General features: G+C 56.2%; 1 protein-coding gene across 1 annotated transcript in view; it reads left to right on the forward strand.

The window, feature by feature from the left end:
* The window catches only part of LOC144952994 (coronin-1C-like), a gene marked incomplete at its 3' end in the record, with an annotated part of 90,884 nt that overhangs the window by 61,702 nt on the left and 11,682 nt on the right, over nucleotides 1–17,500 (forward strand). Inside the window, exons 5-8 of the mRNA XM_078883477.1 lie at nucleotides 2,053–2,231; nucleotides 3,649–3,768; nucleotides 7,756–7,860; nucleotides 13,246–13,391. Coding sequence (XP_078739603.1) covers nucleotides 2,053–2,231; nucleotides 3,649–3,768; nucleotides 7,756–7,860; nucleotides 13,246–13,391 — 550 coding nt within the window. The remainder of the gene's footprint in view (nucleotides 1–2,052; nucleotides 2,232–3,648; nucleotides 3,769–7,755; nucleotides 7,861–13,245; nucleotides 13,392–17,500) is intronic.

Consider the following 17,500-nt stretch of genomic DNA (forward strand, 5'->3'; position numbering starts at 1 on the left):
AGGCTGTGACTGTGTGTGTGTAACTGTGTGTGTGTAACTGACTGTGTAACTGTGTGTGTGTGTCTGTGTGTGTCTGTGTATGCGGTGCAGGCTGTGACTGTGTGTGTGTGACTGTGTGTGTGACTGACTGTGTGTGTGACTGTGTGTGTGTGTGTGTGTCTGTGTGTGCGGTGCAGGCTGTGACTGTATGTGTGTGACTGTGTGTGTGTGTGACTGTGTGTGTGTGACTGTGTGTAACTGTGTGACTGTGTGTGTGTGTCTGTGTGTGCGGTGCAGGCTGTGACTGTGTGTGTGTAACTGACTGTGTGTAACTGTGTGTGTGTGTCTGTGTGTGCGGTGCAGTCTGTGACTGTGTGTGTGTAACTGTGTGTGTGACTGACTGCGTGTGTGACTGTGTGTGTGTGTGTGTCTGTGTGTGCGGTGCAGGCTGTGACTGACTGTGTGTAACTGTGTGTGTGACTGACTGACTGTGTGTGTGTGTGACTGTGTGTGTGTGTAACTGTGTGTGTGTGTGTCTGTGTGTCTGTGTGTGCGGTGCAGGCTGTGACTGTGTGTGTAACTGACTGTGTGTAACTGTGTGTTTGTGTGTGTCTGTGTGTGCGGTGCAGGCTGTGACTGTGTGTATCTATGTGTGTGTGACTGTGTGACTGTGTCTGTGTGTGTGACTGTGTGTAACTGACTGTGTGTAACTGTGTGTGTGTGTGTCTGTGTGTGACTGTGTGTGTGTGTGACTGTGTGTGACTGTGTGTGTGTGTGTGTGTCTGTGTGTGCGGTGCAGGCTGTGACTGACTGTGTGTAACTGTGTGTGTGTGTGTCTGTGTGTGTGACTGTGTGTGTCTGTGTGTGACTGTGTGCGTGTGTCTGTGTGTGCGGTGCAGGCTGTGACTGACTGTGTGTGACTGTGTGTGTGTGTGTCTGTGTGTGTGACTGTGTGTCTGTGTGTGACTGTGTGTGTGTAACTTTGTGTGTGTGTGACTGTGTGACTGTGTCTGTGTGTGTAACTGTGTCTGTGTGTGTGACCGTGTCTGTGTGTAACTGTGTGTCTGTGTGTAACTGTGTGTGTGTGTGTAACTGTGTGTGTGTGTGACTGACTGTGTGTAACTGTGTGTGTGTGTGTCTGTGTGTGTGACTGTGTGTGTCTGTGTGTGACTGTGTGTGTGTAACTTTGTGTGTGTGTGACTGTGTGACTGTGTCTGTGTGTGTAACTGTGTCTGTGTGTGTGACCGTGTCTGTGTGTAACTGTGTGTGTGTGTGTGACTGACTGTGTGTGTGTAACTGTGTGTGTGTGTGTGTGTAACTGTGTGTGTGTGTGTGTAACTGTGTGTGTAACTGTGTGTGTGTGTGTGACTGTAACTGTGTGTGTGACTGTGTGTGTGTGTATAACTGTGTGTGTGTAACTGTGTGTGTGTGTGTGTGTGCGGTGCAGGCTGTGACTGACTGTGTGTGTGTGTCTGTGTGTGCGGTGCAGGCTGTGACTGACTGTGTGTAACTGTGTGTGTGTGTGTAACTGTGTGTGTGTGTGTCTGTGTGTAACTGTGTGTGTGTGTCTGTGTGTGCGGTGCAGGCTGTGACTGACTGTGTGTGTGTGTCTGTGTGTGTGTAACTGTGTGTGTGTGTAACTGTGTGTGCGGTGCAGGCTGTGACTGACTGTGTGTGTGTGTGTCTGTGTGTGTCTGTGTGTGTGTGTGTCTGTGTGTGCGGTGCAGGCTGTGACTGACTGTGTGTAACTGTGTGTGTGTGTAACTGTGTGTATAACTGTGTGTGTGTGTGTAACTGTGTGTGTGTGTAACTGTGTGTGTGTGTGTGTGACTGTGTGTGTGTGTGTGTGTCACTGTGTGTGTGTGTAACTGTGTGTGTGTGTGTGTGTGCGTGTGTCACTGTGTGTGTGCGTGTGTCACTGTGTGTGTGTGTGTGACTGTGTGTGTGTGTGTGACTGTGTGTGTGTGTGTGACTGTGTGTGTGTGTAACTGTGTGTGTGTGTGTGTGCGTGTGTGTGTAACTGTGTGTGTGTGTGTGTCTGTGTGTGTGTGTGTGTCTGTGTGTGCGGTGCAGGCTGCGACAACCTGGTCATCGTGTGGAACGTTGGCACGGAGCAAGCCCTGGTGACCCTTGACCTGCACCCCGACCTCATCTACAGCGTCAGCTGGAACCGCGATGGCAGCCGCATCTGCACGGCCTGCAAAGACAAGAAGCTGAGAGTCATCGACCCTCGCAAGGGTGACATCGTCATGGTGAGGAGTCACCCTCTCAGTCGCCCACTCGCTCGCTCGCTCAGTCGCCCACTCGGTCGCTCGCCCGCTCGATCGCTCGCTCGCCCGCTCGGTCACTCACTCACTCGCAAAGACAAGAAGCTGAGAGTCATCGACCCTCGCAAGGGTGACATCGTCATGGTGAGGAGTCACCCTCTCAGTCGCCCACTCGCTCGCTCGCCCGCTCACCCGCTCGCTCGCTCGCCCGCTCGCTCAGTCGCCCGCTCGGTCACTCACTCGCTCGCCCGCTCACTCACTCACTCGCTCACTCGCTCGCTCGGTCGTCGCCCGCTCACCCACTCGCTCACCCGCTCACTCGCTCACCCACTCACTCACTCACTCACCCGCTAACTCACTCACTCGCTCGCTCGCTCACCCACTCACTCACCCACTCGCCCACTCGCCCACCCACTCACCCACCCACCCAGTCACTCACTCACCCACCCACCCACCCAGTCACTCACTCACTCACTCACCCACCCACCCACCCAGTCACTCACTCACTCACTCACCCACCCACCCACCCACCCACTCACCCACCCACCCACCCAGTCACTCACTCACCCACCCACCCACCCAGTCACTCACCCACCCACCCACCCACCCACCCACCCACTCACCCACCCACCCACCCACTCACCCACCCACCCACCCAGTCACTCACTCACCCACCCACCCACCCAGTCACTCACTCACCCACCCACCCACCCAGTCACTCACTCACCCACCCACCCACCCACTCACTCACCCACCCACCCACCCACCCACCCACTCACCCACCCACCCACCCACTCACCCACCCACCCACTCACCCACCCACCCACTCACCCACTCACTCACTCACTCACCCACTCACCCACCCACCCACCCACCCACCCACCCACTCACCCACCCACCCACCCACCCACTCACCCACTCACCCACCCACCCACTCACCCACCCACCCACTCACCCACTCACTCACTCACTCACCCACTCACCCACCCACTCACCCACTCACCCACTCACTCACTCACCCACCCACCCACCCACCCACCCACTCACCCACTCACCCACCCACCCACTCACCCACCCACCCACTCACCCACTCACTCACTCACTCACCCACCCACCCACCCACTCACCCACCCACCCACCCACCCACCCACTCACCCACTCACCCACCCACTCACCCACCCACCCACCCACCCACTCACTCACTCACCCACCCACCCACCCACTCACTCACCCACCCACCCACCCACCCACTCACCCACCCACTCACCCACCCACTCACCCACCCGCTCGCTCAGCCACTCCTCGCTTGGCGATCCCCGCCGTGCCGTCGCCGTGGCGACCGCGACCGTGCCGTCGCCGTGGTGACTCCGCCGTGCGGTTGCCGTGGTGACTGCGCGCGCAGGAGAAGGACAAGGCGCACGATGGCGCCCGTCCCATGCGAGCCGTCTTCATGGCGGACGGCAAGATCTTCACCACCGGTTTCAGCCGCATGAGCGAGAGGCAGCTGGCGCTGTGGGACCCGGTACGCACGCACCACACACACTCACACACACACACAGACACACACACAGACACACACACAGACACACACACGCACACAGACACACACGCACACACTCACACACACACACGCAGACACAACAACAACCGCCATTCGCCACTAAGTGGCGGTGACGTCACCACGACGCTTGTGCCAGGCCATGTGCACCTTGAGGCCACGTGAAGTGTCGAACGCCCGCTGGCAGGAGGTCACGGGGCAGGCCCAGGTGCCACGGGTCGACTGACCGAGATGACCGAGATGACTGGCTGATGCACCACCTGTGCCCCCTACTGTGCCAACTTGCTGTGCTTTAGCCACCCGGCGCTCCGCTCGTTGTTGTGAGCGTCGCTCCTCCGCCCTCCGTTGTTGTTGGAGGGCGACTGCCTCCAACTGCCCAGTAGCGTCCTTCACGAGCCTCCTCCACTGAGGCCGATCTTGACACCGCTGGTACCAGTCATCGGCAAGTCCACTCAGCTCCACGTCCTCCTGTACCACATCACTCCATCTCTTCTCTAGCCCGTGCCGCGCCCGTTTAGCCCCCTCGATCCGGCCGAACAAAAGCTGTTTAGGCATGCGGTGGCTGGGCATGCGGGCTACATGACCCAGCCAACGCAGCCTTGCCTGCCGGAGGAGCTCACTGATGGGACTTTGCCCAGATCTTTCAAGGACTTGTGAGCTCCTCACACAATCCAGCCTGGTCAAACCCAGGATGGATCGTAGGCAGGCCAGCCTAAATGTTTCCAACCGGCGAAGATGCTCTACTAGGGGGGTCCACGTTTCGCAAGCGTAGAGAAGGGAGGGAATGACCGTGGCCGAGAAGACCTGAAGCTTCGTGCGGAGCGACAGACCAGGTAGCTTCCACACAGCGTTACGCAACCGATGAAAAGATATTGCCGCTCGACTGATTCGGAGTGAGACCTCTGCTGATAAACTGGAGCTGGTCATGAGCACACTGCCCAGGTATGGGAAACTCTCTACTCTCTCCACAACTGCCCCATCACCGATTGGGAGTTGTGGGGGCGGAGTGCCCGATGGTACAAAATACCCAGGCAGGTGCTTAGTTTTGGTGGGGCTGATGGTAAGGCCCCACCTCTTAGTGGCACACTCCAGCCTCAGCAGCAGCGTCTCCAACTCCTCTTCTGAATGAGCAGCTATTACCAAATCATCGGCATACATAACGTGGTTGACCAATAGGGAGCCATCCCTTGATCGCACCCGGGCGTCGATCAGCCTCCCATTATATCTGTACCAAATGGTAATTCCCCCGGTACAGCTATTGAAGGCTTCACGAACTACGCAGTCGAAATAGATGTTAAATAATGTGGGAGCCAGAGGACATCCCTGTCGCACCCCAAGGTGTACAGGGAAAGGCTCCGACTCCCGGCCACGTAGTTTTACCCGGGCCCGCTCACCATCATGAAGGTCCTTAATGATCGTGAGCAGAGGGTCAGGGACTCCGAAAGCACGAAGAACAACCCAGAGCCCAGTCCTACTGATGGTATCATAGGCCTTGACCAGGTCAATAAAGCAGAGATGTAGGTCTTTTTGGAATTCCCTACACCTCTGCTGTAGCAGACGGACAGAAAATATGGCATCTGTGCAGGACCGCCCTTTCCTGAAACCACATTGGGGCTCCGCAAGCCTCTCCTCAGCATGCCTAGCAAGGCGATGTTGAATAATCCTTGCCAGGACCTTACCCGGCACACTGAGGAGTGAGATGCCCCTGTAGTTGTTACAGTCTGTGCGGTCCCCCTTCTTAAAGAGGGGGACCACCAGGGCATCCTTCCAGTCCTGCGGAACCCGTCCAGTGGTCCAGACTGTTGTTATGATGTCATATAGGGCAGTCTGTGCACAAACGCCACCCTCCCTCAGCATTTCGCCTGGGAGATCATCTCTGCCCGGTGCCTTCCCTGGTCTCAGACTCCGGATCGCCCTCAGTACTTCCTCAACAGCCGGTACCTCAGCCAGCCACTCACAGGGGGTGACCTCTTCCAATATTTGAGGCACCGCAGCCTCAGCAGGGTTATCCCCACTTTGTGCCATGATGTTTTCCTGGCTGAGAGATTTTCCCTCCCCCAGGACCTCACAGAAATGCTCAGCAAATCTGCAAACCTGTTCCTGGGGGTCGGAGATTGGATCACCGTTTTTTCCTCTAATGATGGTAATAGGTGTGGCGCTGCAGGTTACTTTTTTGATGGAGTTAAATAGTGATTTGTGATCGCGGGCCACTGAGGCAGACTCCATCTCCTCAGCAACCCGCGACCACCACCCATCCTTACAGCGCCTTACGGCTCTCCGAACCTCCGAGCGAAGGCTGCGGTAAACCTCCTCATTCTCTGACGTGGGATGCTGTAGGCGATGAGAGTGGGCCTGTCGCTTTTTCTCAATTAACCTGAACACCTCCTCCGTCAGCCAGGGTTCCCGGGGAGGTCTGGACCGCGTACCCAAAGCAGCCATTGCAGCTGCATGAGTCACAGTCTTAAACCTCGCCCATTTACCCTCGACATCAGGTGGAGTGGGGGACGATGCCAACCCCAGCTGCAAGCGATGATGAAATTCTCGCTTGCAACTTTCATCAGCTAACTTAGACCAGGCCACTTTTGGTTGGAATGGGATCCTGGGTGTACACCCACCACCGGAGTGGAAGAATGGCAGGCGCATCTTACAGATGACTAGTCGATGGTCAGAGGGCAGATCAGCTCCACGGTAGGTCCTGGTGTCAAGGACATGGGCTCGCATCCGCTGGTCCGTCACTACGTAGTCCAGCAGATGTTCTTGCTTGGACCCGGCATGCATCCATGATGTTGTGTGGATGCGCCGATGCCGGAAGAGCGTGTTGGTAATTACAAGCCCATGGGCTGCACAGAAATCTAGCAGCCTCCTACCGTTGTTATTGAGCTGATCTGGCCCATGCCTTCCAATCACTCCAGACCAGGTGCCAGCATCATGACCAACTCGGGCATTGAAGTCACCCAACAAGATGACTCTGTCCCGAGTGGCAGACACACACACACACACTCACACACACAGACACACACACAGACACACACACACACACACACACGCACACTCACACAGACACACACACACGCAGATACACACACACACACACCACACACACACTCACACACACACACACAGACACACACACTCACACAGACACACACACACGCAGATACACGCACACACACACCACACACACACACACACACAGACACACACACTCACACAGACACACACACACGCAGATACACACACACACACACGCAGATACACACAGACACACACACACAGATACACACAGACACACACGCAGACACACACACAGACACACACAGAAACACACACACACGTACACACACACACACACGTACACACACACACAGACACACACACACACACAGACACACACAGACACACACACAGACACACAGACACACACACACGCAGATACACACAGACACACACGCAGACACACAGACACACAGACACACACACACAGTACACACACACACACAGACACACACAGACACACACACAGACACACAGACACACACACACAGACACACACACACAGACACACACACACAGTACACACACACACACAGACACACACAGACACACACACAGACACACAGACACACACACACAGACACACACACACAGACACACACACACAGTACACACACACACACAGACACACACAGACACACACACAGACACACAGACACACACACACGTTACCCTGTACACGTGACCCTGTGCGTCTGACCCCATGACCCCGTGCGTGTGACCCCGTGACCCCGTGCGTGTGACCCCGTGACCCCGTGCGTGTGACCCCGTGACCCCGTGCGTGTGACCCCGTGACCCCGTGCGTGTGACCCCGTGACCCCGTGCGTGTGACCCCGTGACCCCGTGCGTGTGACCCCGTGACCCCGTGCGTGTGACCCCGTGACCCCGTGACCCCAGGCGAATATGGAGGAGCCTCTGATCCAACAGGACATGGACTCGAGCAACGGAGTTCTACTGCCGTTCTACGACGCAGACACCAGCGTGGTGTACCTGTGTGGGAAGGTGAGTGTCACTCACCACTCACTCACTCACCACTCACTCACTCACCACACACTCACTCACTCACCCACTCACTCACTCACCACTCACTCACTCACCACACACTCACTCACTCACCCACTCACTCACTCACCACTCACTCACCACACACTCACCACACAGACACCAGCGTGGTGTACCTGTGTGGGAAGGTGAGTGTCACTCACCACACACTCACTTACTCACCACTCACTCACTCACCACACACTCACTCACTCACCACTCACTCACCACACACTCAGCACACACTCACCACACAGACACCAGCGTGGTGTACCTGTGTGGGAAGGTGAGTGTCACTCACTCACTCACTCACCCACTCACTCACTCACTCACCACACACTCACCACACACTCACCACACAGACACCAGCGTGGTGTACCTGTGTGGGAAGGTGAGTGTCACTCACCACTCACTCACTCACCACTCACTCACTCACTCACCACTCACTCACTCACCACACACTCACTCACTCACCCACTCACTCACTCACCACACACTCACCACACACTCACCACACAGACACCAGCGTGGTGTACCTGTGTGGGAAGGTGAGTGTCACTCACCACTCACTCACTCACCACTCACTCACCACACACTCACTTACTCACCACTCACTCACTCACCACACACTCACTCACTCACCCACTCACTCACTCACCACACACTCACCACACACTCACTCACTCACCCACTCACTCACTCACCACTCACTCACCACACACTCACCACACAGACACCAGCGTGGTGTACCTGTGTGGGAAGGTGAGTGTCACTCACCACTCACTCACTCACCACTCACTCACTCACCACACACTCACCACACACTCACTCACCCACTCACTCACTCACCACTCACTCACCACACACTCACCACACAGACACCAGCGTGGTGTACCTGTGTGGGAAGGTGAGTGTCACTCACCACTCACTCACTCACCACTCACTCACTCACCACACACTCACTCACTCACCCACTCACTCACTCACCACACAATCACCACACACTCACTCACTCACCCACTCACTCACTCACCACACACTCACCACACACTCACTCACCACACACTCACTCACCACACACTCACCACACACTCACCACACACTCACCACACACTCACTCACCACACACTCACTCACCACACACTCACCACACACTCACCACACACTCACCACACACTCACTCACCACACACTCACCACACACTCACCACACACTCACCACACACTCACCAACTACTCACCTCCTACTCACCACTCACTCACCACACACTCAGCACACACTCACCACACACTCACCACACACTCACCACACACTCACTCACCACACACTCACCACACACTCAACACTCACTCACCACACACTCACCACACACTCACCAACTACTCACCTCCTACTCACCACTCACTCACCACACACTCAGCACACACTCACCACACAGACACCAGCGTGGTGTACCTGTGTGGGAAGGTGAGTGTCACTCACCACTCACTCACTCACCACTCACTCACTCACCACACACTCACTTACTCACCACTCACTCACTCACCACTCACTCACTCACTCACCCACTCACTCACTCACCACTCACTCACCACACACTCACCACACAGACACCAGCGTGGTGTACCTGTGTGGGAAGGTGAGTGTCACTCACCACACACTCACTCACCACACACTCACCACACACTCACCACTCACTCACCACACACTCACCACACACTCACCACTCACTCACCACACACTCACCACTCACTCACCACACACTCACCACACACTCACCACACACTCACCACTCACACACTCACCACACACTCACCACACACTCACCACACACTCACCACACACTCACCACTCACTCACTCACCACACACTCACCACACACTCACCACACACTCACCACACACTCACCACTCACTCACTCACCACACACTCACCACACACTCACCACACACTCACCACACACTCACTCACCACACACTCACCACACACTCACCACACACTCACCACACACTCACCACTCACTCACTCACCACACACTCACCACACACTCACCACACACTCACCACTCACTCACCACACACTCACCACACACTCACCACACACTCACTCACCACACACTCACCACACACTCACTCACCACACACTCACCACACACTCACCACACACTCACCACACACTCACTCACCACTCACTCACCACACACTCACCACACACTCACCACACACTCACTCACCACACACTCACTCACCACACACTCACCACACACTAAACACACACTCAACACTCACTCACCACACACTCACCACACACTCACCACACACTCAACACTCACTCACCACACACTCACCACACACTCACCACACACTCACCACTCACTCACCACACACTCACCACACACTCACCACACACTCACCACTCACTCACCACACACTCACCACACACTCACCACTCACTCACCACACACTCACCACACACTCACCACACACTCACCACTCACTCACCACACACTCACCACTCACTCACCACACACTCACCACACACTCACCACACACTCACCACACACTCACTCACCACACACTCACCACACACTCACCACACACTCACTCACCACTCACTCACTCACCACTCACTCACCACTCACTCACTCACCACTCACTCACCACCGCTACTCACCACTCACTCACCACACACTCACCACTCACTCACCACTCACTCACCACTCACTCACCCACCACTCACCACTCACTCACCACTCACTCACTCACCACTCACCACTCACTCACCACACACTCACCACACACTCACTCACCACTCACTCACTCACCACACACTCACCACACACTCACCACTCACTCACTCACCACTCACTCACCCACTCACTCACTCACCACACACTCACCACACAGACACCAGCGTGGTGTACCTGTGTGGGAAGGTGAGTGTCACTCACCACTCACTCACTCACCACTCACTCACTCACCACACACTCACCACACACTCACTCACTCACCACACACTCACCACTCACTCACCACACACTCACTCATCACACACTCACCACACACTCACCACTCACTCACCACACACTCACCACACACTCACCACACACTCACCACACACTCACCACACACTCACCACACACTCACTCACCACACACTCACCACACACTCACCACTCACTCACCACACACTCACCACACACTCACCACACACTCACCACACACTCACCACTCACTCACTCACCACACACTCACCACACACTCAACACACACTCAACACTCACTCACCACACACTCACCACACACTCACCACACACTCAACACTCACTCACCACACACTCACCACACACTCACCACTCACTCACCACACACTCACCACACACTCACCACACACTCACCACACACTCACCACACACTCACCAACTACTCACCTCCTACTCACCACTCACTCACCACACACTCACCACACACTCACCACACACTCACCACACACTCACCACACACTCACCACCTACTCGCCAGCGTGGTCTCTCTCCCCGTGTCTCTCTCCCCGTGTCTCTCTCCCCGTGTCTCTCCCCCCGTGTCTCTCTCCCCGTGTCTCTCTCCCCGTGTCTCTCTCTCCGTGTCTCTCTCCCCGTGTCTCTCTCCCCGTGTCTCTCTCCCCGTGTCTCTCTCCCCGTGTCTCTCTCCCCGTGTCTCTCTCCCCGTGTCTCTCTCTCCGTGTCTCTCTCCCCGTGTCTCTCTCCCCGTGTCTCTCTCCCCGTGTCTCTCTCCCCGTGTGTCTCCCCGTGCGTCTCTCTCCCCGTGTCTCTCTCCCCGTGTCTCTCTCCCCGTGTCTCTTTCCCCGTGTCTCTCCCCCCGTGTCTCTCTCCCCGTGTCTCTCTCCCCGTGTCTCTCTCTCCGTGTCTCTCTCCCCGTGTCTCTCTCCCCGTGTCTCTCTCCCCGTGTCTCTCTCCCCGTGTCTCTCTCCCCGTGTCTCTCTCCCCGTGTCTCTCTCTCTGTGTCTCTCTCCCCGTGTCTCTCTCCCCGTGTCTCTCTCCCCGTGTCTCTCTCCCCGTGTGTCTCCCCGTGCGTCTCTCTCCCCGTGTCTCTCTCCCCGTGTCTCTCTCCCCGTGTCTCTCTCCCCGTGTCTCTCCCCCCGTGTCTCTCTCTCCGTGTCTCTCTCCCCGTGTCTCTCTCCCCGTGTCTCTCTCCCCGTGTCTCTCTCCCCGTGTCTCTCTCCCCGCGTCTCTCTCCCCGCGTCTCTCTCCCCGTGTCTCTCTCCCCGTGTCTTTCCCCCCGTGTCTCTCTCCCCGTGTCTCTCACCCCGTGTCTCTCCCCCCGTGTCTTTCTCCCCGTGTCTCTCTCCCCGTGTCTCTCTCCCCGTGTCTCTCTCTCCGTGTCTCGCTCCCCGTGTCTCTCTCCCCGTGTCTCTCTTCCCGTGTCTCTCTCTCCCCGTGTCTCTCTCCTCGTGTCTCTCTCCCCGCGTCTCTCCCCCCGTGTCTCTCTCCCCGTGTCTCTCTCCCCGTGTCTCTCTCCCCGTGTCTCTCCCCCAGTGTCTCTCTCCCCGTGTCTCTCTCCCCGTGTCTCTCTCCCCGCGTCTCTCTCCCCGCGTCTCTCTCCCCGCGTCTCTCTCCCCGCGTCTCTCTCCCCGCGTCTCTCTCCCCGCGTCTCTCTCCCCGCGTCTCTCTCCCCGTGTCTCTCTCCCCGTGTCTCTCCCCCCGTGTCTCTCTCCCCGTGTCTCTCTCTCCGTGTCTCTCCCCCCGTGTCTCTCTCCCCGTGTCTCTCTCCCCGTGTCTCTCTCCCCGTGTCTCTCTCCCCGTGTCTCTCACCCCGTGTCTCTCCCCCCGTGTCTCTCTCCCCGCGTCTCTCTCCCCGTGTCTCTCTCCCCGTGTCTCTCTCCCCGTGTCTCTCCCCCCGTGTCTCTCCCCCCGTGTCTCTCCCCCCGTGTCTCTCTCCCCGTGTCTCTCTCCCCGTGTCTCTCTCCCCGTGTCTCTCTCCCCGCGTCTCTCTCCCTGCGTCTCTCTCCCCGTGTCTCTCCCCCCGTGTCTCTCCCCCCGTGTCTCTCTCCCCGTGTCTCTCTCCCCGCGTCTCACTCCCCGTACGTTATTGTTGCTATCGTTGTTGATATCGTTGTTGTTGTTGTTATTGTTGTTGTTATTGTTGTTGTTGTTGTTGATATTGTTGTTGTTGTTATTGTTGATATCGTTGTTGTTGTTGTTGTTGTTGTTATTGTTGTTGATATTGTTGATATTGTTGTTGTTGTTGTTGTTGTTGTTGTTGTTGTTGTTGTTGTTATTGTTGTTATTGTTGTTATTGTTGTTGTTATTGTTGTTATTGTCGTTGTTGTTGTTGTTGTTGTGGTGCAGGGTGACAGCAGCATCCGCTACTTCGAGGTGACGGACGAGGCGCCCTACGTGCACTTCCTGAGCGTATTCAGCAGCAAAGACCCGCAGAGGGGCATGGGCTTCATGCCCAAGCGCGGCCTGGACGTCAACAAGTGTGAGATCGCTCGGTACGGACACCACCAGCGCCACCACCAGCACCGCCACCAGCGCCACCGCCAGCACCGCCACCAGCGCCACCACCAACACCACCACCAGCGCCACCACCAACACCACCACCAGCGCCACCACCAGCACCGCCACCAGCGCCACCGCCACCAGCAACACCAGCACCACCGCCACCAGCACCACCGCCACCACCACCGCCACCATTGCCACCGCCACCACCACCACCACCAGCACCACCACCATTGCCACCGCCACCACCACCACCACCAGCAACACCACCAGCACCACCACCGCCGCCACCACCATTGCCACCACCAGCACCACCACCAGCACCGCCACCAGCAACACCACCGCCGCCACCACCACCATCGCCACCACCGCCAGCACCACCACCAGCAACACCACCGCCAGCACCACCACCATCGCCACCGCCACCAGCAACACCAGCACCACCGCCAGCAACATCGCCACCGCCACCACCACCACCAGCACCACCAGCACCACCACCGCCGCCACCACCAGCACCGCCACCAGCAACACCACCGCCGCCACCACCATCGCCACCACCATCACCACCACCAGCACCACCACCAGCACCGCCACCACCGCCAGCAACACCACCACAACCATCACCACCATCGCCACCGTCACCACCATCACCACAACCATCACCATCATCGCCACAACCGTCACCACCATCACCATCGCCACAACCGTCACCACCATCGCCACCGCCACCACCATCACCACAACCATCACCATCATCGCCACAACCATCACCACCATCGCAACAACCGTCACCACCATCGCCACAACCATCACCATCATCGCCACAACCATCACCACCATCGCCATCACCATCACCACAACCATTACCATCATTGCCACAACCACCACCACCAGCACCACCGCCGCCGTGTGACTGTACGTCTGACTGTGTGACTGACTGTGTGACTGTGTGCATGTGACGGTGTGACTGTGTGTGTCTGTGACTGACCGTGTGTGTGACTGTGTGTGTGTATGTCTGTGTGTGTGTATGTCTGTGTGTGTGACTGTGTGTGTGTGTGACTGACTGTGTGTGTGACTATGTGTGTCACTGTGTGTGTCTGTGTGTGTGTGTGTGACTGTGTGTGTGTGTGTGTGTGACTGTGTGTGTGTCACTGTGTGTGTGTGTGTGTGTGACTGTGTGTGTGTGTGTGTGTCTGTGTGTGTGTGTCACTGTGTGTGTGTGACTGTGTGTGTGTGTGTGACTGTGTATGTGTGTGACTGTGTGTGTGTGTGACTGTGTGTGTGTGACTGTGTGTGTGTGTGTGACTGTGTGTGTGACTGTGTGTGTGTGTGACTGTGTGTGTGTGTGACTGTGTGTGTGTGTCACTGTGTGTGTGTCACTGTGTGTGTGTGTGTGTGACTGTGTGTGACTGTGTGTGTGTGTGTCACTGTGTGTGTGTGTCACTGTGTGTGTCACTGTGTGTGTGTGTGTCACTGTGTGTGTGTGTGACTGTGTGTGTGTGTGACTGTGTGTGTGTGTGTGACTGTGTGTGTGTGTGTAACTGTGTGTGTGTGTGACTGTCTGTGTGTGACTGTGTGTGTGTGTGTGTGACTGTGTGTGTGTGTGTGACTGTGTGTGTGTGTGTCTGTGTGTGTGTGTGTGACTGTGTGTGTGTGTGTGTGACTGTGTGTGTGTGTGACTGTGTGTGTGTGTCTGTGTGTGTGTGTGTGACTGTGTGTGTGACTGTGTGTGTGACTGTGTGTGTGACTGTGTGTGTGTGTGACTGTGTGTGTGTGACTGTGTGTGTGCGACTGTGTGTGTGTGTGTGTGTGACTGTGTGTGTGTGTGTGACTGTGTGTGTGTGTCTGTGTGTGTGTGTGTGTGTGACTGTGTGTGTGTGTGTGACTGTGTGTGTGTGTGACTGTGTGTGTGTGTGTGACTGTGTGTGTGTGACTGTGTGTGTGTGTGTGACTGTGTGTGTGTGTGTGTGACTGTGTGTGTGTGTGTGACTGTGTGACTGTGTGTGTGTGTGTGTGACTGTGTGTGTGTGTGACTGTGTGTGTGTGTGTGACTGTGTGTGTGTGTGTGTGTGACTGTGTGTGTGTGTGTGACTGTGTGTGTGTGTGTGACTGTGTGTGTGTGTGTGACTGTGTGTGTGTGTGACTGTGTGTGTGTGTGTGACTGTGTGTGTGTGTGACTGTGTGTGTGTGTGACTGTGTGTGTGTGTGACTGTGTGTGTGTGTGACTGTGTGTGTGACTGTGTGTGTGTGTGACTGTGTGTGTGTGTGACTGTGTGTGTGTGTGTGTGACTGTGTGTGTGTGTCACTGTGTGTGTGTGTGTGACTGTGTGACTGTGTGTGTGTGTGTGACTGTGTGTGTGTGTGTGACTAACTCCATCAAAAAAGTAACCTGCAGCGCCACACCTATTACCATCATTAGAGGAAAAAACGGTGATCCAATCTCCGACCCCCAGGAACAGGTTTGCAGATTTGCTGAGCATTTCTGTGAGGTCCTGGGGGAGGGGAAATCTCTCAGCCAGGAAAACATCATGGCACAAAGTGGGGATAACCCTGCTGAGGCTGCGGTGCCTCAAATATTGGAAGAGGTCACCCCCTGTGAGTGGCTGGCTGAGGTACCGGCTGTTGAGGAAGTACTGAGGGCGATCCGGAGTCTGAGACCAGGGAAGGCACCGGGCAGAGATGATCTCCCAGGCGAAATGCTGAGGGAGGGTGGCGTTTGTGCACAGACTGCCCTATATGACATCATAACAACAGTCTGGACCACTGGACGGGTTCCGCAGGACTGGAAGGATGCCCTGGTGGTCCCCCTCTTTAAGAAGGGGGACCGCACAGACTGTAACAACTACAGGGGCATCTCACTCCTCAGTGTGCCGGGTAAGGTCCTGGCAAGGATTATTCAACATCGCCTTGCTAGGCATGCTGAGGAGAGGCTTGCGGAGCCCCAATGTGGTTTCAGGAAAGGGCGGTCCTGCACAGATGCCATATTTTCTGTCCGTCTGCTACAGCAGAGGTGTAGGGAATTCCAAAAAGACCTACATCTCTGCTTTATTGACCTGGTCAAGGCCTATGATACCATCAGTAGGACTGGGCTCTGGGTTGTTCTTCGTGCTTTCGGAGTCCCTGACCCTCTGCTCACGATCATTAAGGACCTTCATGATGGTGAGCGGGCCCGGGTAAAACTACGTGGCCGGGAGTCGGAGCCTTTCCCTGTACACCTTGGGGTGCGACAGGGATGTCCTCTGGCTCCCACATTATTTAACATCTATTTCGACTGCGTAGTTCGTGAAGCCTTCAATAGCTGTACCGGGGGAATTACCATTTGGTACAGATATAATGGGAGGCTGATCGACGCCCGGGTGCGATCAAGGGATGGCTCCCTATTGGTCAACCACGTTATGTATGCCGATGATTTGGTAATAGCTGCTCATTCAGAAGAGGAGTTGGAGACGCTGCTGCTGAGGCTGGAGTGTGCCACTAAGAGGTGGGGCCTTACCATCAGCCCCACCAAAACTAAGCACCTGCCTGGGTATTTTGTACCATCGGGCACTCCGCCCCCACAACTCCCAATCGGTGATGGGGCAGTTGTGGAGAGAGTAGAGAGTTTCCCATACCTGGGCAGTGTGCTCATGACCAGCTCCAGTTTATCAGCAGAGGTCTCACTCCGAATCAGTCGAGCGGCAATATCTTTTCATCGGTTGCGTAACGCTGTGTGGAAGCTACCTGGTCTGTCGCTCCGCACGAAGCTTCAGGTCTTCTCGGCCACGGTCATTCCCTCCCTTCTCTACGCTTGCGAAACGTGGACCCCCCTAGTGGAGCATCTTCGCCGGTTGGAAACATTTAGGCTGGCCTGCCTACGATCCATCCTGGGTTTGACCAGGCTGGATTGTGTGAGGAGCTCACAAGTCCTTGAAAGATCTGGGCAAAGTCCCATCAGTGAGCTCCTCCGGCAGGCAAGGCTGCGTTGGCTGGGTCATGTAGCCCGCATGCCCAGCCACCGCATGCCTAAACAGCTTTTGTTCGGCCGGATCGAGGGGGCTAAACGGGCGCGGCACGGGCTAGAGAAGAGATGGAGTGATGTGGTACAGGAGGACGTGGAGCTGAG

The sequence above is a fragment of the Lampetra fluviatilis genome, chromosome 71 (genome assembly GCF_964198595.1).
Source record: "Lampetra fluviatilis chromosome 71, kcLamFluv1.1, whole genome shotgun sequence".
NCBI lineage: Eukaryota > Metazoa > Chordata > Hyperoartia > Petromyzontiformes > Petromyzontidae > Lampetra > Lampetra fluviatilis.